Source organism: Crocodylus siamensis, chromosome 5, assembly GCF_052110815.1.
Source record: "Crocodylus siamensis isolate JL-2025a chromosome 5, ASM5211081v1, whole genome shotgun sequence".
NCBI lineage: Eukaryota > Metazoa > Chordata > Crocodylia > Crocodylidae > Crocodylus > Crocodylus siamensis.
In genome coordinates, this window is record NC_143399.1 from 47,606,516 (window position 1) to 47,630,275 (window position 23,760).

General features: G+C 46.3%; 1 protein-coding gene across 2 annotated transcripts; it reads right to left on the minus strand.

Annotated features, from left to right (window-relative positions):
* Nucleotides 1–1,692: 1,692 nt before the first annotated feature.
* On the minus strand, nucleotides 1,693–23,525 carry KIAA0040 (KIAA0040 ortholog). Of its 2 annotated transcripts, none has more exons than XM_090049133.1 (2): nucleotides 23,276–23,525; nucleotides 1,693–7,289 (listed from the first exon to the last, which is right to left on the minus strand). In XM_090049133.1, exon 2 carries the CDS (start codon nucleotides 7,178–7,180, stop codon nucleotides 6,854–6,856), a length of 327 nt encoding a protein of 108 aa, XP_089905259.1. In that variant the 5' UTR covers nucleotides 7,181–7,289; nucleotides 23,276–23,525; the 3' UTR covers nucleotides 1,693–6,853. The 2 variants fall into 2 exon arrangements, with proteins under 2 accessions (XP_089905259.1, XP_089905258.1); XM_090049132.1 differs by having other exon boundaries at nucleotides 23,117–23,525.
* Between the last annotated feature and the right edge of the window lie 235 nt (nucleotides 23,526–23,760).

A 23,760-nucleotide genomic window follows, 5' to 3' on the forward strand; every position in this document is an offset into this window, starting at 1 on the left:
GATGCGACAACCCCCACAATGACCTCCAGATACTGAGCAATTCCAATACTTCATTCAGCTAAAGGTCCTAGAGTGGATGGGTCAATGTGATTGGGCCTGGGGTGGGGTGGGACTCTGATTTGCAATTAGGGCTATAGAGCCACACACTATCAGCTGTAAAAGCCCACATATGTCTTGTGTAAACCAGGAGTTCATTTATTCCCAGGAGCTCTCCACCGTACAAAGTTCAGGGATGAAAACCCTCAGCTCTGAAAGCTGAATCTTAAGAAGGGCTGTTAGTTCAGTGAGCTTTTTAATGAGAGATGTGGGCTCTGTGTTGACATCCAAGAGCTTATGCTTATTTGGTGTTCCCGCATTTGGGAGGAAAAAAAGAGAACCAGGTATTGTGTCTGCAGTTCAAGAGTGAGAAGTCTAATTTTGCTGATTCTTTTGGGCCCCAGTCTTGCATCAGAAAGGGCAGTCAACTTGGGTTTTGCCTTAATCACCTGGAAAATGTACGAACTAGAACAGTGCAGTGTTTCAAAATAGCCAGAAGATGGCAACCTGGGCCCATATCGGGCTCAGGGAATCCAGACATTAAATATTTGACTTCTGTGGGTGTAAACAGATGTCCCATTTCTCCCCTGAGAGAGCCTTTTGTCCTGGGATCCTACAGAGTACAGACCCAGTGTCCCATTTTAAGTACCTGTGTAGTAACAAGATAAAATGTGCTGCTGCTTTTTTTCCCCTGGGACAGTGCTGCATACTAAACAAATTGTGGCTCATTCAAGTTAATTGCCATTTTTTCCAGGGACAAGCCTGTCAGCAACACAGCTTGGAAGGGCTATGCTGCTTCTCTTTTGTCCCAGGTTTTTGGCTGGGATCAATCAAATAAGACATCTGTTTATAGCCCACTAGAAGATCTTTTGGAGCTAAGCACTTTTTACAAAGGTACCTTTGATGCAGTGTTCTGTGCAGCTCCAACAGTGCAGCTGTTTTGCTGTTTTCAGGGAGTTAGTGAATTCTTTTCATGGAAGGGAGCTACGATGTGGCCACTATGACACATGGTGGCAGCCCAGAGGTCACAAGTTTGAGGCCATAGCAGAAGCACTCATGGTGCAACTGGTTCAGATTGCAATGAATCTGCAAATTCTGCTAAATACCTCATCATCAAAAGGAAGCGTGAAAGGGAGGGTCTGGTTGTACTAGTTTAGAGTGAGGTTAGGACAGGCTAGTGCTGTGAAAGCTTCCTTTTCTGCTTATTGCCACAGATTTGCACCTAGGTCTGGTCCCCAGAGAGGCAGAGATGGGATTTAGACACGTGACTGCCATGTAGGTGGCCAAGTCCAAAATTTAGATCCTCAGTGGGTGCATCTACATATTCATTAATGTGTAGTAGTTACTGTGCATTTAGTTTAGTATTTGCTTAATAAAATACAGGCAGTCCTCAGACTTGCAACACGATTGGTTCCTGAAAACTACATCTTAAGTTGAAATGTAACTTGGAACTGATTTTCCCATAGGAAACAATGTTATAAATGGGGGATTGGTTCCTGAACCAAGGCCTGATACCGTGTTTTCAACAAAAATAACCCAGAATGTTGTACTTGATCAGTTATAGATGAGTAATATAGCTACATTAATGTATTTATATTGTAAATAGCAATCATATTGATTTGGAAGGACTTTTTTTAGGAGACTTTGCTGGATGTTTTGAAGGGCTCTTGGTTGGACTTTTTGAAGGGTTCTTGGCTGGAGTCTTCTCAGGAGTCTTGGCTGCAGGTTTTTCTGGAGTCTTGTCTGCTTCCTTAACGAAAATGTCCAAGGAAGTTTGGACAGATGTTCTCCAGGGAGATGGGTGATGCAGCGAACTTGTTCGCTGGCGTGGCTTGGCATCAGATCAAGTGTTGTAAAGTCAAAACTGACATTAGAAAGTTGAAACAGGGTGTCAATTTATAAACTTGTAAGTGCGAAACGTTGTAACTGGAAATGTTGTAAATCAAGGACTGCCTGAATTAACTAAATATACAATAACGACAGTTACTGTGCAGTAGTGCCAGCGCATGTTTTTTTTGTGATGCTTACTGCACAGTAGCCTAATGACACTGCAAAAACTGTGCAAATATGCTACTGTGACCAGCACACTACTGTGCAGAGTTATTAGGCTACTGCGCAGTAAAAATCTCGTGTAGATGCACACAGTGTCCCTGAGCACATGATCTAATCCAGGCTACAATTAAGATCCTCACTGTACCAAGGAACCCCACATAGAAAAACATTCTGTGCACCTTAAATAACATAGGGCAGAAGCCTAACCTTTCTCCTTCCCAACGGCTTTTATTTTTCCTGTGAGCGGCATCTGTCTGCATTTATTAACAAAGAAACATCATTTGTTTGCATTTATTAACAAAGAAACATCATTAGAGTAAACTGCCAAAGACTAACTCCTCTGTGACCTGCAACTGTTTCCAACCAGTAAGAATTTAACATTCCTATTTACTGATGTCTACAAATATCTGTCTGCTCTAGGGCTAGGGAGATGATATAAAAAGATTTTCCCAAAGAAATGCATGGCAGAGACACTGACGTTTTCACAGGCATTTTTGGTTTTCCAAAAATACATTTATTTTGAAAACATTTGTTTTCCTCTTGCATGAACGGTGCAGAAAAAAGGCTAAGGGTGGAATGCAGACAAGGCTCTTGCCGTAAGTGCTTGAGCAGAGTTATCTAAAGGAGCCAAAGGCCCAGGGAGTCCCAGTCAAGTGAGTAACAATGTATCAGACATTGCCTTATCAACTGTCTGCAAGTGCAGCCTGCTGGTTACAATGTGTAACATGATCTCTGGGCCCAGTCCACAGTAGGTATGAGCCTGCTGAAGCTTAAGCTATAGTTGCTTTTGCTTTATGGATGTCCTCAGTTCAGTCCCCTGTTTTGCTAGCAGCTCCCTGATCTTTGCTGCCAGTGGCTAGACATGAGTCCAAGTCAGGAAGCATGAACCTACTTCTGAGCGTCTTAGAGCAAGATTGTATGTCGGGGTGAGGGGTTGTGGCTTTTTTTGCATGCTGCCCATTATAGAAATAGGGTTCAGCCATGAAGTTTTCATTCAAACTTCCCCTAAATTGGGAAGGTTTGGACTGGAGGTTGTGGTTCGATATGCAGGCAAAACCATTTATTTCCCTGCTACCCCTTGTGAGTGCAGGCTTGAGTAACCTTACTGAAAACATTTCCCAGAATGCCTTTCTGAGATGAAGCCTTTCAATTTGGCTGAGAAAAACAGCTGCGGCCTTAAAGTAGCTTTGTTATAATCTGGTGCTGCTGCCTGCATCTCCCTCTTTGCTGGTTGGTAAGTACTTTTACCTCTGATTACATTTTCCCTTAATTTTGCCTGTCTTATTCCTGAGAATAACGGCACATTCTAGAAAGTTTCAGAATTGTTGTGTCTGAGCAGTAGCAACCAATAAGTAGGCAATTTTTCTACCTGTGGAAGTGGGACACTCAGAAGAAAAACCTGTTTTACCCTGGGGATTGTGGGAATGAAGAAGACTGCAAAATCCCACTCTTTTGCTAAATAGGCTTAGCTCCAGTCAGGAGCTAGGATACGGACCTGAGCACTAGAACTATTCATGGAGCGTTTCTCTCTAGGACTGAGCTCCCCTTAAAGCATTTTAAATGCAAATTTCAAGCTCACCCTAGGCTTGATTTTGGGTGAGGCAGTGTCACCATTTTTTTAAAATGGAAGTGAAATGTCACCAAGGCTAGGGACAGACATTCAAAAAGCCTGAACCTGAATTCATTCAATCTTTGCAGGTTAGTCTAACCTGGCTAGGCTGAACCAGTCTGTAACTGGACAGACATTCTCTCTGGACTGAGGAAATGCTGGCACATGCCTACAGTGGCTCAGGCTAGAAGCCAGGGGTGCAGAGCAGCCCCCACTTCCCTTATATAATGCTGAGCTGATGGGGGTGTGGCCGGTGCCTGGACAGGACCTCTGATTAGGGGGGTCTGCCTGCACCATCCCAGGCTTTTTCCTTCTTGCTGCTCAAGGGGTGCGAGTGTTGCCAGACCCCAGCCTTCTGCTAGCACTCTGAAGCAAGGGGGGAAGGTGCAGTACATGCATTTATTGATGATACCGAGCTTTTCAATCTCCCTCCCTGATTCTTTATATGGTCTGCAGGGGGATGATAACAGTGTTTATCACCCCATCAGCAAAACAATAGCCTCTCTCCATTACTTAAAACCCTTCTTAAACAGCTTACCAGCTGACCTGTTGATTAGCTCCAAACAGCTCTAAGCAGTTGCTGTTCTGTCTGCCAGTCCCAGTGAAATTGGAGACACATACACACGTCTTCATTAGCTAGCATACCACATAGCTAGGGTCCGTGGGGCTGAGGTCCCTGCTGTGGGAGATGGGAGGGAGGGATTTTCTGCTTCAGCAGGGAGGGGGAAGGGGAAGGAAGGGGGAGGGGAGGGGGAAGCCAGGCAGACCCTGCTGTGCCTGCAAGTCTCTGCTGGAGCTCCAGCCAGGGAGCAGAGGGGAGGGACCAGCCGTGCTGTGTAGCAGAGAGCCCCACCTATCCCAGGGAGCATGCTGAGATGCTGGGGGAGTCTGGTTTATCTTAAATCAGCAAGGACAGACATTGCATAAAATGGGTTGAGCCAAATCAGTTAAGTTTGATACCACATTCAACAAGGTTTATCTCAAACTGGTTTAAGCCATTTCAAACTGGTTTATGTGCAGTGAACATCAGTTCTGTTACAGGTTTAAACTAGTTTCTGATCACTTAAACCGGTTTATATGTAATGTCTGTCCCGAGCCCAAGTGAGATCTTTGAAAGGGCCTAAGTGGTGAGAACTCTGGGGTTGAGATCCCAACAACACAGGTGAACAGCAATCCCAGTGATGGGATTATATTATATCACCATTATCTCAAAGTTGGACAAAATGGGCCATGCTGTGAGGGTACAGAACAAAAGACTCAGTCCATAAGCAGCTCCCTGCCTCCTCCTTTCCCATGCACCCATCCACTAGGAATGGTTTCCTAGAGGGAGCATGGAAGACCTGTTTTGCTACAGATGAGGCTAGTACCTTTGAGCTTGCCATGCTGGTGGTTGCAGTGTGGCAGGCTCTACCAGCACTTGTCTGGGTTGGTGTGTATTATTTCTTCCTCTCTGAACTTCCTGGTCAGTTTGCTTTGGAGATTAAAAATAAGAGAACAAAAAGTTTCCAATGGAGCCTTTAGAGTGAAAATGTTTGGCTCTTGCATTACCTTAGTGCAAAGAACAGATACAGTGAGGCTTCCTGACACTCCAACTATTTGCAAAACATGTCAGTGAGGCTTCAACAGACCTTGCTGATAACTACAATAGCGGACTAGGGAGAGGTCAGGCTGGTTCCTTAGGAAATAGGTTTGGCAGTCTGAGTATGCTTATGTGGAACGGGGCAAGGTTAGCTGGGATGGAGTGAGCTGCCTTAACTCATGAGGAAGGGGAGTCTATCAGATCTTGAAGTTCTGGTGATGACAGTCTCTCATTGGGGTGAGCAGTGTGGGACCAAAGCTTTAGTGGGCAAAGAAGTGAAGTATATGTGGATTACATGTCATTTAACGTCATCCCCCGTTTATCCTAGACTCAGCTGCCCTTACAGTGACAGAATGAAATGCACTCAAAACCAGCAGCTCAGCTGAGTGTTAGGGGGTCTGTGTGTGTGTGTGTGCGCGCGTGCACATGTGCACACATGGACATGCACATGCATGTCTCTGTATGCAAGAGTGGGGCATGCCCTGAGTTATTGCCTGGAGCCAGTTTTCTGTAGATCTCAGTGAAAAGTGCGGGCCTTTGGTCCAAGGGTTAACCATTTCTAGTAGTCACTAGATAAATTAATGCTGTAGACGTGCTTCCACATGGAGTCTCTTCTCTCACTGTACCGTGGAAATGAAGCCACCTCAACCCCAGCATGATGAGCTCTTAAAAGACCAGTTTTAAGCAGGATTCTCAATGTCCATGTAGAGTTTTCAGTCCTGTATGATGCCACATCTGTTCTGTTCTGGCCTGCCTTGGTCCTGTGCAGCAATGTCATTTTCTGCTTTGCTGTCTTGGAGTCTATAAGGTTGGATCAGGTTACTGCATTTGCTAGGAAAGTCCTGTGATGGATAGAAAATTTCTCTTTTGGAGCAGCAAAACTGTTACCTGCCATGGATTTGGGGGAAGAATACTTCTCATTCTGATATGATTGTATGCTCATCTCCTCTTGTACCTCTAAGCCAGGGTGGTATCTCCGTTTAGTCTGCTTTGATACTTATGTATTACCCATACAAGCATGCAGGCTTGTCCTGTGTACTTTACACATGCCTCAGTTTGTAGAGGGGAGTTCAAGATGTACTAGATTTCAGGTGCATGTGTGAATGCATGAATTTATATACCACCTTTTATACATGTTAGTACACATGACTATATTTATGTGCGTCATACTCATGAAGGCACATGACCTTGTGCATGGGTATCTGCATGCACGTGACAGCAGGCATGTTTATGTGTGAGCATATGTACATCTTTACGCACGTGAAGCTGCATAGCCATGTCCTCATGAATATGTGAGTAGTTATACATGGAAGTGCATGTATGTCACTGCATGTGTGTGTGTGTGCGCATATGTCCTTGTACACACTGCTGGCATATAAACATATGCCCAACTTTATGTTTTCTGTTTATCATCTTAGTGATCTTGCCAGAGTCTGGCTTGCCCTGGAAATCCTATTTAGTCTAGAGTCATTATTAAAGGGTAAAAGAGCCATTGCTGTAGCTCCTTCCCCTCACAGTGCATGGCCTGAAGGACTCACTGGGTCTTGAGGAGGAGTGTCCTCTCTCTTTCCCATTATTTAGACTGGCAGTGATGGCCTCTTGTCCAACAGGAGCAGCTTGGGCTGAGCTGAGATCCACAGGTCATCTTCATCCTTCTTCTTCTTCCTTTTCTTGTTCTTTTCTGCTTGGACTTGCCCATTGCTGCTGCTGCAACCTCCATTGCTGCTGCTTTTGCCCCTTTGGCTACAGAAGCAGCAGTGACAACAGATGAAGAGGAAGACCAACAGGACGATTAAGGGCAGCCCAGTCAGCACTGCCAGGCAGACTGTGTTGAAGATGCCCTCCTGGTGCTTGCTGAGAATGAGATCCCAGATTGACTGGAAGAAAGAGCGGATCTGCTCCATGGTGGCTTGCTGGCTTGGCTCCTGTTCTGCCTGCCCTCAGAGTCCCCTGGGGATATGTTCAAGCCCTGGTTGGTAGTCAACAGGATTCAGAAGCTCTTTGGACCAGCACCTGTGAGGACATAGAAAATAACCAGAAATCAGAAGGCAGGCCTAGGCCAATCAGCATGTCCTCCACATCGCTTGGCCACACCAGCTGCAGTCCAGTCTGCTGAGCCTAAGTTGTGTGTAGGGCTAGGACCAGGAATGCAACTCATGCCTCTGGTATGGCAGTAGTGAATCCTAAGTGTAGGTTTAAATAAAATAACTAGAAACTTGATGTTTGCATGTGGTTTTTTCCAGTTTGGGGCACGTATGCATGTGGGATTTGTTATGGGCTCAGCTCTAAGAAGGACTTTTAACTAGCTTGAATAGCCTTTCTTCTCTTGTTAGTCTCCCATTTCACACATCTCTGTATTTCTGGTTTGCAGCAAAACACAAAAAAAGATGATCTCAGATTTTCATCCCTAAGATGAAAAGATAGTTTTCCCAATGTTTGGGTGTTTTTTTTCAGACTGGCTTTTCATAAGACTTGAAGTTTTCTCATACTATATTGAGTACAAGGCTGTATATTATACAGGACACTGGTTGCCAGGAAAAGGTGTTGGACATGGCAGTAGCTGGTTTAATGGTAGATGATGCAGACTAGAACAATGGCAGACAATGAAATGGTAGACAAAGCTATTTGTTCCTTGCTTTTATAATGACAGGATCCCTTTCAGACAATTTTAGGAACAGGGGAAGGTGCCAGTTTTGTTCAGATTCTTCTACTACCTTCACCACCACACTGTGTTAGCACCTTTCAGTTACTCATTAAATGGTGTGACTAACATCTGTCACATCTGGTTCATACTCTTATCTTCTTCCCAGAGGAAAACTGTGCATTCAGTGCAGTGTTTTACTATTTTCCCTCCTTCTTCCCCACCTTTCCCTCCCCCAATGCCCTGATTACATTGCTCTGTGTGTGTTAGAGAAATGCCCTTGGCATGGAAGGTGGTGACATTTGTGAGGAATGCCTAGACTTGTGTGTGCGTGTGTGGTGGTGGTGGGGGGGGGTTGTTTGTTTGCTGAGGTTTTTTGGTTTTTTTTGCTCTATACAATCAGCCATCAACATTTTCTAGATGTGGGCTTGGAACAGCCTGGCTTGGATCCAAGGCAGGGCAGTGTTCTGACCCAGTTGCCACTTTTTCCTGCCAATGCTTCTCCTCACCCCTGGCTGTGGCATGGGTGCAGCTCCTTGCTGCCCAGCCCGGTGTGGCCATGGGTGAAGCTGCCTGTTGCTGGAACACCACCGAAGTCCACCTATATCTGTACGTCCTATGGTTTTGACCCCTGCCTTATATGTAGAAGAATCCAGACAGCATCCCCCACTGCTCATGGAGGCATGATAAGCAAGACAGCTTTTTGTGAAACCTGACTGCAGTCTACAAACTCCTACCAATAGCTGGTTCTCCACTGAAGCTGTGACAGTATCTTCTGTAACAAGGACATCTTTCCATTAGAAAAAGAGCTGACACCTCCAGCATATAGATTACCCGACAGCTTTCAGATAGTAACACTGGTCAGCTTTTGCTACCTGGACTTAGGTTGGAATTTATGACCCTCAGGTTTGCACATAAAACTTGAAAGGCTCCATTCACTAGTACTAGTCCCCTCCTCACATAAGTACAGATTTTATTTGAATATTTCTCACAGTTCATGTCCCCTATGTTGTAGACAATGACTCATGGATCAAACATTTTTCAAAATGAAAGTCAGCTCCATGACATTCCTCTAGCTGTGGGTATAAGCTACATAACATTGTATTCATGGTAGTGTCACAGACCACTTCCTCCTTCTCAGTAATTTACATGCTCCTGGCTCTTCCTGGTACAGCTGCGTTACTTTTGGTCATTAGCATAGTGTTTGCTCTGGGCTATGGCCAAGCTCCTGTCTAATCCATGAGGCTGGCTTCAAAGTGATTCTACAGGTGCTATAGCTTCATCCTAATTGGTCCCCGAGATCCCACCAGGATGTACAAGCAGGTTTTGTGGGTCAGCACAATCCCAGGCCCTAAGGAATTGTGGTTTATGTTTATCTCCCCACTTTTCCTACTGCTAGTCTGCCTTACCTTGGCTTAACCTTGTAGGTTGCTTTGCTTTATGGAAGGCTGCTCTGACTAGAGATGACAGGGGCAGGATGGTGCAAGACAGTTTTTCTGGTTCACACTGAGGTTGGCTGTGACTGAACACTGCTGTCCTCTGATGCCTGTTTGATTGTAGGAGATGAGGGTAGTGACAGATGCCTGTGCCACAGCAACTATACCTGGCTCTGGTTGGCAGGCTTAGGGGGCAAGGGATGGGCTATGTGGACTGAATTCTACTTTAATGCTGGGCATAGCAAGTCCTGGATGAGGTATGTATGTCCTGGCCAAAAGCTCACTGAAACTGAGGAAATCTTTCTATAGCCTTTAAAGAGCTTTGGATGGGAGCTTTGCTGGTATTTTGCTGGTCTCCAGAGGTATTGGTGAGAAACGTTTCACCCGGAGCATGAGTCACACCACCAAGAGTCAGAAGTACATGCACTGTGATGAGTATCTTTGGATGGGGTCAGTCTGATGACTGATGAAGCTGCCTCCCTGACTCATTTAGTGATTGCTCTAAGAGGTGGGTAGGGCTGAGGAGCATTTTTGCTCTGTGATATAAGCCTTTCTTCCCTGCACAGGGAGGGAGTGCTGCTGCTGAGTTTCAAATTACCTGAGGGAAACCCTCCTGCAGATGTCTTTCACTAGGATAAAAGGGCAGGTTTTGCCAGGAACCCCACAAAACCCTTTGAGATGCTGCACACTCTCATTTAAATGATCTGAAAATGTTGAGCCACTCCCACTGAGGTGACTAGGTTACGGATTAGGCAGAGTGTCTGCTGGGAGCCACCAGTAGGTGATGTACGGTTTGCAACACAGTTATTGCACAGTTTTTTTCTGATGCCCTCACTGCTTTTTCTGAAAGAATGATTCAAGCCCCACAGATTCTTGGTCAAATATTAGGATTCTCATTTTACAGAGGAAGGTAGGCCCACTTTTTCAGAGGCGTGTAAACTTTTAGCTCAAATCCAGAGCCTTTGATGGATGGTAGCAGATCCTTAGTTATCACTAATAAGTATGACCAGACCTTGCACACACCAGAGGTCTGTAGCTGACACAGGAATAGAACCCAGATAGCAGAACTTCCCTCATGTGACAGTGACTGCTAACTTTCCTTCTTCTGTGTCAGTTTTCACTAAAAGGGATTACCAGGAGCTGCAGGCTTTTTTTTTTTAAAGGACCCAGATTAATTGCTACTTTTCCCTGATGTGCATCATACTTATTGTCCTCTTATCCTCTTACTGTTCTGCATAAACAAAGACCTCTTGTGCAAAAATGTTAACGTCTCTTGGATGCTTGGTGATATCTGTGACGGCCCCCAGTGGGTGGGTACTATGTCTTGCCCAGCCACCTGGTACACATTCCCTAGTCTTGACTTGCAGTTGTATCTCATGTTTTAACAATCAACAAAACAGGTCTGTTCTTTTAATTAGATTGACTTTGTATGTTTGCCTGTCCCAGGATTTTAGTCATCTGTTCAACTGCTGAGAGGATGTGGGCTTCTTGAAGGAGGTGTTAACTGGTCACACATCATGCTTACATCTAAAGCAAGACTGCCTGCCAGGTGGGGCATATATGTGAATTGGACTGTCTGGGCCAATCTGCTGCCTGTGCTGTTTGTTATATGCATACCATAGGTTGGGCACCCCTAGTCTACACCATGGGCTTTACTGGGATGTGCTAATTGGCTGGTATATATTGAGACTTTTTTCCACATCCCAGCTGATGTAGTTGTGTCAGCCAAACCTTATCTTGTAGACTTCTCCTGTGATGAACTTTAACTTTTTTTGGTTAGTGTCCCTTGCTTCCTAGGTGATTAGTCTCCCTCTATCCCTTTAACAGCATACAGGGCAATGCAACATGCCCTGTGCTGCTTTGTCAGCTATTAATGAATATCACTGCCACTGAATCCTGGCCCAAAGCCTCATGTCACAAGTCTGGTGTAGACTCAGCTCTAAGATGGCAATTGATGCTCTGGCAGTGCATTCTACAAGCAGTAGGACAGAAGGACAAAAATAGGAGGCACAGCTGGCATGGGTAGGAGGCAGGAACATCTGTCCCTGGCACCTCCCTGACCTGTGAGTGGCCTGCTTGCTCACATCCAGAGTTGTCTGTTAAAAGTTGGTGCAATGGATGATGTCAACCCAATCTGATCTGCTTGTACTAAATACTTTGTGTCTGCTATATGCATGTTCATTTCTTACTGCTTTATTTGTATGTGTCTGTCCAGATGAGGCTAGGATCAACAACAGAAAACCAGGAGGGGAGGCTCTTGGGGAAAATGGTGTAGTGGCTGTGGCCCAGGTCTGGGAGACAGGAGTAGTTCAGGTTCTATACCCTTCTCTGCCATTGACTAGTTTGATCCTGTTTAGTAACTCCATTTCCCCCATCTGTAAAGTGACATTGACCTTAGTTTTCTACCTCCCCAGGGGGACTGTGAAGTTTCCTTCATCAACATTTTAAGACTGGCTATAATGAAAGTTTTCATTTGCTCTAGTGATGAAACATATGACTGCCTGACCTGGGGCCATACCTCAGCCTATGCTGCCTCCAAAAGTGAATATAGCCCTGTATAGTACAGTATGATGCTGAGCGCCTGACTGAGCAGTAACACTTCTGGGTGGTGTTTCCTATGTCAGCATCATTCTAAGTGGTAGCCCTATATACTTAAGCATCCAAAAGCAGGCTGAGGTTTGTGGGTATCCGTGGCCAGTCTGAGGGATGATCAGGGTGACTTAGTAGCTGACCAAGCCAAAAATGCTTTCTGTCTCCATAAAATGACTTTAGCCCCAAGCCCCTCTGTCACAGAGGGAAAGGATCTGTTACACTGCAGGCAAGGCAGGAGCTGCACATTGCTCTGTTGCCATCAGAGCACAGCTACAAGGGGTTAAATATTATTTGATGAGTAAAGTAAGATTTTTTAAAAAGAAGGTGAATCAGGCCTGCATCCAAATCCTTGGGTTTCCAGCCTTGTGTGCTGCCAGATAGAGTGACTGTAGCCGCCTTAGCAACACTCAAACAGATCACAGAGCCCTGGCCTGCTCTCCATTTCCTGGCTGCTGGTACTCTGTTAACTGATCAGGAGGGGCTTTTATTGTGATGTGATCCTGCCAAGGGCTGTAGCCTTGCTGCTCTTAAATGTTTGTTCTCAGAAGCAAACTCCTCATGTTGTGATGTTTGCATCTTAATGCCAGACTGTCCCATCCAGAGCTAAATGTACCATGCTGCAACAGATGATTTGACTCTTCTCCTAGTGGCAAGGCAAACCGGCCTTGCTAAAGCAACTGGGATGTCAGGTGACATTAGTGGAAGCAGTGAGGTACCTGTATCCATTCATGTGTCTCTGCAGGGCAAGATGTATCTCCATTTGCCTCTTGAAGCCTATTTGGTTACCAGAAAAAATCATTTAGGTTTCAATAGAGTTACCCAGTTACTGGGTTCTGTAGAAGGAGCCAGTCCATTCACACCTGTCTGAAGGCAAGTGCAGCCCAGGTCTGTCCATGTGCACTGTCCCTTCCTCTGGATACAAGCACCTGCACACACACAGAGCTGGTGTTCACCTTGTCAATGTATGGGGCATACACACACTCTGTGCCCCCCTGAAGATGACATCCAGTCCAAACCACAAGGTAAGAAAGAGACTAGAAGAAGAAAAGAGACTGCTATATACGGGGCACCGAGGAAAGAGCAGAACTCTATATAGAAAACTATCTTGCCTAGAATTTCCCTCTGGCTGTGACACAGGGGAGATTGCACACGCACCTGGAACAAGTGAAAATCCTGTGGTAGATTCCTGTGCTACCTGGACAGGCTGTTAGAAATATTATTAAAATAGAAATATTATTAAAAATGTATAGTGAATAGAGTGTTGTTAAAACTGCACAGTTTGTATCTCGTACCTGATAAGCAGAAACACCACCAAGGACATCTCGCTAATTTACTATCTCTTTGTAACACTAAATCACACATACCTTCAAACTCCTCTGCCTCTACTCTTGTAAACTACAAAGGCTGTGATTTAATTGACTGTGTCCTTGGGAAAGAGGGGGGTTTGAACTTTTGGTAACCTGGAGAGCTTTCTAAGCATGCGTAATTAGCTAATGCATATATGCCTATCCACCCCGCATACTTAAGTAGTTAATTATAATGCACATGTGACGGATGACGTGACGTCATTTCATATATGTTTGTATGAACCGGAAATGAGTTGTAAGAGTTCCTGCTTCTGCACACGTGCCCAGGAGGGAAGGGATAAAACCCAGCTGAGAGTTTTCCTCACGGGCAGAGTGTGGTCTTTTGTCTTCACTCTGACCCTATTTGCAAATATATCCTTTGTGTTACTAACAATGTGTGCCTGAAGGATTATTATTCGTGAGCCTCCAAAGAAACGAACCGTGATTTTTATATCAAGGCTGTGGGAGTGGATCCTGGCAACGGAAGAACAAGATTTGGATTTGTGTGCCTGTTGGGAACAGGCTTGAGGTACACACCATTTTCAGAGCCAGCTCTAGGATAGCAGCTGTACCTTGTGAACCAGCACTTGAGGGTGAAGGCCTGGATTTAACGCAGTGGCCCACATTCTAGAGGAGAGAAATCTCTCTCTCTCTCTCTCTCTGGGTGAATGTGTGGCATGGAGCATAAGGGGTCCAGGTTTTGGCTGGGACCTTTACCTGCTGTTCTAGTAGATAGCAGTTCAATGAAGACAAGTGCAAAATGCTGTGCCTGGGCAAAAAGAACCACCAACACACTTACAAGCTGGGGGATGACCTTCTCAGAAGCACAGCAGCAGAAAGGGATCTTGGAGTCATAGTTGACTCCAAAATGAACATGAGTCATCAATGTGACGAAATGATCGACAAGGCTAACTGTACTTTATCATGCAGTAGCAGATGCATGACGAACAGGTCCAGGGAGGTGATGCTTCACCTCTATGTGGCACTGGTCAGGCCACCGTTCAAGTACTGCATCCAGTTTTGGGCACTGCACTTAAAGTGATGCAGAGAATCTTGAGAGGGTTCAGAGGAGGCCACTCGTATGGTCAGAGGCCTGGAGGCAAGGCCCTACAAGGAGAGATTGAGAGACCTAGATCTCTTCAGCCTTCACAAGAGAAGGCTAGAGGTGATCTTGTGGCTGTCTATAAATTCATCAGGGGAGGGCAGCAGGAAATAGAAGATGCTCTGTTTACTAGGGCACCCCTGGAGTAACTAGGAACAATGGCCACAAATTGACAGAGAGCAGATTTAGGTTGGACATTAGAAAGAACTTCTTCACAGTAAGGGTTGCCAGAATCTGGAATGGGCTTCCCAGGGGGGTGATGCTCTCCCCTATGTTGGGGATCTTGAGACTGGACAAGCAACTACTGGAGTCCCTTCTGACCCTAGCATCTATGAATCTATTAATATAATGCAGAATTAGGTATAATAAAGCATAAATGCATATAGCAAATGTGTGTGAGAGGCAGTGATTTCTTAGGCAAGATCTTTCATTGGACCAACTATATAGCTGAGATACAGTTAGATGAGCTTTTGAATGCAAGACACTTTTCCTCAAGTCTCAGCAAATGTAGCCTCTCTCAAATTTGGTGGTTCTCTCCTGGCTTGTGGTTATTAAAAAGCCTGTCCCTGTTTAAAGGAGAAGATAAATTAAATAGATTCTGTAGGCCCCCACAACTGCAGTGGAGGGGTATCACATGCCAGTGGCAGCAAGAAAATATTGAGTCTTCTATTTTTTAAATATTGTTATCACAACACTTGTCTTCTCCTGGGACCTATTTTGTGCAAATGCAGTAAAGTTTGGAAAGGGTTGTGTTTCACTAATACTTACAATTGTAAGCTTGACCATATTGCTTTTATCTGCAAAACAAGCAAATTATCTTCTTTTTTTCAGTCTGGGTTGCCTGGTATTCCAATACAAATATCACAGCATGGGAAGTTTTTGTCTGGATATTCTGTGTAAAGCAGGCTTGTCACTTATCCATAAACTTCCTGACAGCTCATAATATGAGGCAACACTGACTCTTGATGTGCTGTTCTCCATATATAAAAATAATTTTCTACATATAAAAAGAATTTTCAGACCAAACAGGATGTATAATTTTATACCTGTCCTGAGACTCTTTTTATTTACTCCCTTTAAAGTTTTAAGTGGGTTGGAACTTCCTTTTTCAATTGTAATAAATTGGTTACAGAAAAACAGAGCCATTTAAAACATTTCCATGGCTACTCTTTCCCTTTAAAATATAGCTTGGTAAACTGAAATGCCTCTCACTATGTTTACATAAAATGCCTAACCCAGAGAAGCCCTCGGCTGCTGGCTCTGAGCCTCAGTCACGGATAGCATGTAACTGTTCTGCCCAAGAAGCAGATCACAAACTAGACTGTGATTCTTTCTTTTGCTCCAGGGAGAAGTATCATGCACCAGCCCTGTAAGCTACTTCCCTGTTCCCTAGCCTGGCTCAGTGCTGGGAGTGCACTGTGTGAGAGCAGACTTGAAGCCATACCCCATTCCCATCCGCCTGTAACCACAATTCAGGAAGAAACAGTAACCATAGTTCAGAAGTTCTCTCCTCACACTTCTAGAAGAAAAGGAAACTGGTACAGGGAAGTAAGGGCAACTTTATGCCTGAATCATAATCTGACCCTCTGTTAGCTTTAATACACAACTGACTTAAAATAATTTATTTTTAGCACACCCATTAAAGCCTGTAATTTTGTAGACTTAGAGTTGCTTGTCAGTGACATAAAAGGCTTGTTCATTAAAAAAAAAAACAAAAAAAACATTGGCTGTGAGGCTTTTTGCCTTTGGACTGGCAGCTTGGATACCAAGATGTCATTTAAGATTATCCAAGGTTGTACATCACTAGTCTAAACCCTAAGTTAAATTGTGCAGTAAGAAGGTGTTTATTTTGCAAGGTCCCTGTATAGGAACATTCTGCTTGGTATGATAAACAATGCCTTCTTGTAGGAAACCCAGGGTTCACAAGAGTGGGGAGGAGGCCTAGACACAGGGGCTAGAGACAGACATTCAAAAAACTGGAGCCTGAATTGATTCAATCTTTGTAGGTTTGTCTAACCTGCAAAGACTGAACTGATTTGCAAGTGCACAGGCATTCACATTTAATTCTGGAAATGAAGGCTGCAGCTCCTGCTGCACTGTGCAGCACTGCTGGGGTGGGGGTGGGGGAGCTTGCTTCAGCCCAGCTCATGGAGCTCTGCCTCTAGCTTCTGGACCCTTCCAGAGCTTCATCTGTTGGGCTAAAGCCACGGGCCCTGAGAGGTGCTGTCCGATGCGGCAGGAGCAGGAACCATACCTGGAGGTGAGGGGGAGAAAAACATTTCTGTCAGGCCAAGCCAGCTTCCTTTCACCTCCCTCAGTTACTCCCTTGCCATTCCTGCTGCTGCTGCTCCACTCTGGGAGGGGGGATGGGAGGCTGGTACTTCAGCCTGGTGGCTTCTGCCCCGCACATGGAGCTCTGGCTGCAGGCTCTGGATGCCTTTGCCTTCCATGGCATCCAGAGGCACGCTCCATGCGCTAGGCAGAAGCTGCGGGGCTGAAGCTTCCTGCACCTCCACCCAGAGTGGCATGGCGTGGCATGGCCATGGGAGCTGGAGGCGAGGGGCTGCAGAATAGCTCCCCAGCCAGCCCACTGCTAGTTGTGCAGCTGCAGCCCTGGGTGCTGCACAGGATAGGGGGCCCACAGGCACCTCTGAGTTGGCCTGGGAAGCCCACTCCTGTGCTGCCAGACCAGGCTGTCATGCAGCAGGATGGGAAGCACAGACATGCAGCCATAGCAGGTTGGGAAGTCCAGGCTGGCCCCTCTGCCTCCACCCTTAGCAGGACTAGTAGGTTGGTTGGGCTCAGCCCTGCAGCCCCAGCTGCTGGCAAGGCAGGTGAATGGCAGGGGCCATGCCAGCCGGCTCTGGCCATGCTCCCTCCCCTGCTGAGGTGGGGAATGGCTGACAGGGGCCTCAGTCATCCAGTGGGGTGGGGGAGGGGAATAAACCCCCTTCTTGCTCCCTTTTTCTACGGGGGCCCTGTGTCGGGCCATGCCCCCACCCTTGCTTGGGCTAGAGAGCAGAGGGGCAGGGTCAGCCCTTCTTCGCTGGAGCAGAGAGCACAGCCCCATCCATGACTGCAAAGCATCTGGGATCCTGGGGGACTCTGATTTAACTTAAATCAGGAAGGGTTCTGGGACAGAAGTTGCATAAACTGGTTTGACCCAAATCAGTTAAGTCTGTTACTATATTCAGCCAGGTTTATTTTAAACCAGTTTCAGCCATTTTGAAACTGGTTTATGTGTGCAGAACTTATGTTCTGTTATAGGTTTGAACCAGTTTCTAATCACTTAAACTGGTTTATGTGTAACTTCTGTCCCCAGCCAGGGAATGGGTAGCACAGCTGTGTGCATAAGTTCTCAAGCTAGGAACAGAAGAGGAGCCCCAGGTCCAAATTCACTTGCAGCAGGAGAGTTAGACCTGTTTAGAGCTGGGCATGGTAGAGGCAGGCACTGTGGGATCAGAAGCACATTTTCGGGAGAGCTGCTAAATCCATTTGTAAAATAGTCATTTAAAATTTGATAGGGAAAAATGAGTAGATTAGGACAAACCCTTCAGGTTGCTAGGCATAAAGAATGGATATCAGAAGAGAGTTGACACAGTCATTTGTTCTAAAGAATTTGCCGCAGCTATGGATTGGGTCTTGGCCTGATGTAAGGTACTACATCAGCAGGGCCCCTAGTGTTTGCATTTTGTGCTTCCATTCTAGATCATATGGTCAAAGAAATGTCCAAAAGTTACATTTCTTGACCTCTGTTCAGACATCTCAACAAGTGAGCTTATTCTAGGAGGTGCTAGGTGCCCACAGCTCCTGTTAAAGGTGCTGGGAACTGCCAGTTTTTACCTTTAAAAATGAGCTCATGTATTGGTCACTTTTCTGTGGCTCGCTTGTGTTTTCCAGTTTGAACCTACAGAATACAATGCTCAGGCTATAAGATCAAGCATCAAAGAGTTGAGAAATTAAAATATAAAGGCTGCTCAGGAGGAATTAATGTTCCACATCCTATATGTTTTGTAGCAACCATATATTTTGCAGTAGTAGTTTAGATTTACCTAGAAGAGTGGGGGCCAACCATTTTGGCAAGAGTGCCACAACCTAGCCCTGTACCCTTATCAAGTGCCACTCTGGGCAGGGGAGGGGGATAAATCTGTTGCTTTCTGCTTCCCACCCTATCTGCCACTGTGCTGCTTGCCCCCTCCCTGATCTGCCATGTGCCACACAAAGGCTGCCCATACCACTTGTGGTGCATGTGCTGCCTGTTGGGTATCCCTGACCTAGAACAAAGCAAAAAATGAATAGAAAAAGGATTTAAGCTCCATGTGACAGAAGTGACAGGGCTGGGGGTCTCAGTACCTGATCCTGAAAGTCAATCAATGGAGACAGACTTCTATGTCTGCACAATCTCACTGATTTCAGCAAAATTCCTTGCTGGCTAATCTGGATGCCTTTGCAGGACAGACGCTGTACCATGTAAACTGTCCTGACTTGTTTTTGTTCTTGCAACTCTTATACTGCAATAAAGACACCTTTGTATATTTAATGTGCTGGGGGGAATACTTAAAGAGGGAAAACCAAGAAAACAGAACACCTGGAAGGTGTTGGCTTGATACTGCAAATCATGAAACTGTTCATCCTGCCAACATTAAAAAACATTGTCCTGGTAGAACTGCATGGATGTAGTTGAGCCCATCCCCATTGGGGCTGCATAACTGACACAATGCAGGGCTTATCCTAGGTACCTTCAATGTGATTAAGTTACTAATAAGCCACTCTGATATGTGGCCCACTTAGCACCAGAGCAGCCTGCCAACATTCAAAGTTCATGCCAAATCAATAAATTTGCATGGATGTATGTTTTTCTTCATGTGGACAAGGCCTAACTGATAGGCCAGCCTTCAGCACCCTGCACCGTGTGTTATCTACTACACTGGTACAAACCATTAGAATGGGAACACTGAATCACCACATTGGCTCAGACTAAGGGTCCATCTAGTTCACTGTTCTGCCTCTTACAAGTAATGGATAATTTAGAGAAAGCACATAAGAAACAGTATTTTGATCTGTGTGCACTAGGATGAACTACCTTTGACTGGTGTAGGATTCCACTGACTTCTTCAGAAAGGCTTAAAAGCTCTTTGATTAAAGCAACATAGACTTACCTAGCTGTACAAGCATTTCTAATGTGTCTTTGGTTTAAACCTGTAGACTAAAAGCATATGTTCATGCTCACTTAGTTTTCCTTTTAACTAGGAAAGCCTAGTTAGAGTTGATTCAAGTGGTGAACAGTACATTCCTGTCACTCCTATAACTCACAAATGTCACAAGTAACTTTACTCAGATTCCTCCTGCTCTCCATCAAAAATGCTACCATTATATAGACGTTAAGTGTGGCCAATTCTATCCTCAGAAGCACGACCGTCCCTAGTGGGGCGCGAATTGGGGCGACCGCCACAGGCTTTGCGCTTTGGGGGCCCACACAGAGCTGGGCAGACCAGCTGCAGTGACTCTGCACCGCCGCCACCAGCTTTGCATCCAGCTGCTTGCTACCCCCCACACCGCTGACGCTGCCGATAGCAACTTCTTCAGGTCTGGGGTGCACGGGATCAGGACGGGGCCCCACGGGGGCCAATTTGCCCTGGGCCCCACACTCTGCTTGGGTTGGCTGTGCTCAGAAGTGAAGGGTTTGAAAAGTTATGAATGTTTGAACCCAGGACATTAAAAACAAAACTGTTTTGCAAATTTAACCATAGAAATGATACCTAGAATCTGCGATAATATCAGTAACTACACAGAAATATAGTCTATGCGTAGATACATTCTGATATGGCAGTAAAGTTCAATGACAGAACTTGAACCTAAAAGAGAGTGGTACCATTGCTATTCAATTTTTATGTTCACCATGTTACTAATGAGCTTTTTTGACAGTTTATAAAATCAGGCTTGGTAAACAATTTGTTATCCATTAAATGGTATAGATGCTACCCCTCAATAATTCTTCTGATATATGTTGTACATGATACATATATTTAGGTCCCAGTCTGCACACTGGGCTCTTACTAAGCATCTATGAACCTCTTTAATTCAAGATGATCTTTAAATAGGGATGATCCATCCCTTCCTATGGTCTGAGAGAGCCATTTTGGTTATCTGAATAAGCTGTTTGTATCCACAAGGATATTTATGTATGATACATATTTATCTAAGCTCATGTGGGCCTAAGTAGACCTGTGTAAAGCTTTTGTCATAAGCCCGGCGTGACACTCCGAGTTTCGTTTTCTCTTAACAGTCTGAAACCTCTGCTGCTGCTCTAGCTGAGGGTTTTCACTGAAGCTCATAAAGCCTTTGTGCAGGTCTGGGCAAACTGTGCAGAGGGCCTGGGCTTCTTTGCGGTTGGGATGCATTCCATGCAAATCCTGGAAGCTTTAGATAAACTCTGCTTTGCCATTTGGGATATCATTCATCCAGAGAATTGGAGAGGATATGTGGTGGCCAGGCAGCGGACAAAGTGGAATGAGGACTCTGTTTCGAGGTCAGCCTGAACCAGCAGCCTTGAGATTTGCACCTCCTCCAAGACTGGAGAAGTTTATTAAAATGTGTAGCTCAGCCCCATCTAGGTCATGTGACTCTCCTTGAACTGACACTCTCATGCTCTGCAAAGGTCTCGTTGTGACCCATGGTTCCCTGAGGGAAATGATTGATTTTCAACGACACGGTTCCATAATGTCAAAGAATGATCAGCAACACAGAATGCTTGAAGGCTGGGCAGACTTTCTTGTCCTTTTCCCACCTGGCCAGGGTCTCTCAGGGCTTTTCTTGAGGTGCCCTGCCTCTGTTGGATGATTGCTTCAGCTTAGAGCTAGATATATAGCCCTCTCCAGCATCAGAGATTTTTTCCACACATCATCACTTTGCATCTCTCTTAACAGTTACTACTATTAGCCAGGGGATAGGCCCCTGTGCAGCATGGGTCCAGGAAGGTCCAACACTTTGTGACCAGACCCTGCTGCATATGTGTGACACTTTATGGTGAAGCAGGGCCCTAGAGGTAGGTGCAAGGCACTCGCCTTATCTTTTCTCTTCAGCTGAACCATAAGCATTTGTTTTCAGAGTGTCAGTAGCTCTCTGTTCCAAGGACCTAGGCACAGTATCAGGATCCCTGAATGACGGCAGCCTGGAGTTCTTAGGCCTTTTGAGCCTCTGGGCTGGACCAACAATATCCTCTGAGTGGTGCAGTTAATGTGGTTAAAAAAAAAGTTACCTGTAACTACAAGCCATTTCACTGAGAGAGTTAGAGGTAAGAACCCCACTGTCTCTGACGGCAGCTGAATTGGGTTGTTTCTCAGGGCTGGGGAATGGATGTAAAGGGGAGATGCTGTTGCTCATTAAAAAACAGGTGATTTTATTTTAAAAAGCCCAAAGCTTAGACTTCAAAGGCTATGTCTGTTTCTAAACCTCTCTCGATTTCCGGAGCTGAAACTGCAGAGGATCCCAGACAGGCTTTATAGGCTGGAGAAGTCAGAGGCATGGGGGTCCCTTCCTGTGGGAATTAGCAGTGGATCTCTTACCCATTGGAGATGGAGTCTATCTTGCCATCTGAACTGTTCACAACGGAAGCAGCACTATGTCCATATAAATCAAGAACACCTGAGCTGTCCTTTATGAACGTAGGTTCATGCACTCAAACATTCAACATGTGGTGCAGCACGGTAAAAATAAAGCTGGCTTTCTCTCAGTACCAGTCTGAGAAATTAGCTGCTTGCTTTTTCCGTATATGTTGCATGTTATCACTTCTAAACCTAGAGATGAACAATATTGCAGAACCCGGGGTGCTGCAAGTTTACTGTGCTGTGCTTGTATTATGGAGCAGCTAGAAACTGCAGCCCCGGGGGAGGGGACCCTTCACGCAGCACACACGTGTACACTGCATGCAGTGAGAGACTCTCTGCCCCCAAAATCTTGCAATTTGTGTATATAGGGTAAGAGTAAGAGGGAAACAGAGGCCCAGAGCTAAAGTGAGTTGCCCAAAGTTGTGCAGCAAGACTGTAGCAGAGGTTGGAACAGAGCCTGTCTCTCCTGCCACCCTGCTGCTGAGCTTCGGCTGAAAACATTCAGTGTGGCTGACCAATTCAGGGCGGTCAGCCCATGGGACGAAGCACCCAGAGGCTGAGCTCCCAGTTCTAGCACTGCGGCATGGTTAGCCGTGTTAATCTGAAGTCAAGTAGAAGGCAGGAAAGTCATCATCAGCCCTGTACCACTGCAACAGACAGCAGGAAGGTCCCTGCGCTCTGCCTCAGTTTCCCCATTTGGGAAAGGGGGGTGCTACTTGGCCAGGGAATGTCACAAGGGAATGTCACAGCCCTCCGAGGTTCCCGGGCGGCAGGTGACCCGGAAGCAGGGTCGGTCTGTCCCCGGTGGCTCAGCCAGTGGCACCCCCATGGCGGTGCCCCTTCTCCTTCGGCAGGGGGCACCGGGCGCAGCACAGGAGCTGGATGCACAGGATGCCGGGGGCAGCTGGGGACGGGGAGCTGAGGCACTGGGACAGAGCCCGGCCGCGCTGCACCGGGCAGGCGGCGCTTGCCAACGCTGGGGGAGGGGGACAGGGATGGGAGCACGAGAGCGGGGCACCCCTCATCTCGCTCCCGAGCCCCGCAGTGGCACAAGCGGACGCGGCGGGAATCTCTGCCCTTGGGAAACTTGCGAGGGGACAGTCCAAGAAATCCTACCTCCCTCCAGCTCCCGCGGGGGCCTCCAGCTCGCCGGCTCCCGCCGCACGCCCGACCCGCGGCGCCGCCCGCTGCAGGCGCACAAGTTTTCCGAGCGGGGAGGAAATGGTGCGCGCGGCGCGGGCCGGGCTCGGGGCCCCCGCCCCGCCTCGCTCCTACCTGGGCGGCTCGCGGCTCGCGGCGGCTGTCACACAAGAAAAGCGGTCTGTGCGCTCCCCTCCAGCTGGCTCACGCCCTGCATTTTTGAGGCTGAGCTCCGCTGATGTCAGACACACAACTTCCTCTGCTGGTTACACACACACACACACACACGCTTGAACTCTTCAGTTCTCTCTCTCTCTCACACACAGTTCCTCGGTCTTGAACGCTTCTCTTTGCGCGCGCACACAATTTCCTGTCTTGAACGCTTTTCAGTGCTTTCTTTCCCCCGCACACTCAACTTCCTCACTCTTTAACCCTTCTCAGTGCCCACACACATACACACACATTTCCTGTCTTGAACCTTTCTCAGTGCTCACGTGCTCTCTCTTATACACACACACAATTTCCTCACTCTTGAACTATTCTCAGTGTTCACACACATGCACGCACACACAAATTTCCTGTCTTGAACCCTTCTCAGTGCGCGCTCTCTCTCCCAATCT

Bases quoted from the DNA above. Each gene is read 5' to 3' on its own strand.
- KIAA0040 (XM_090049133.1), bottom strand. From the start codon at position 7,180: ATGGAGCAGATCCGCTCTTTCTTCCAGTCAATCTGGGATCTCATTCTC.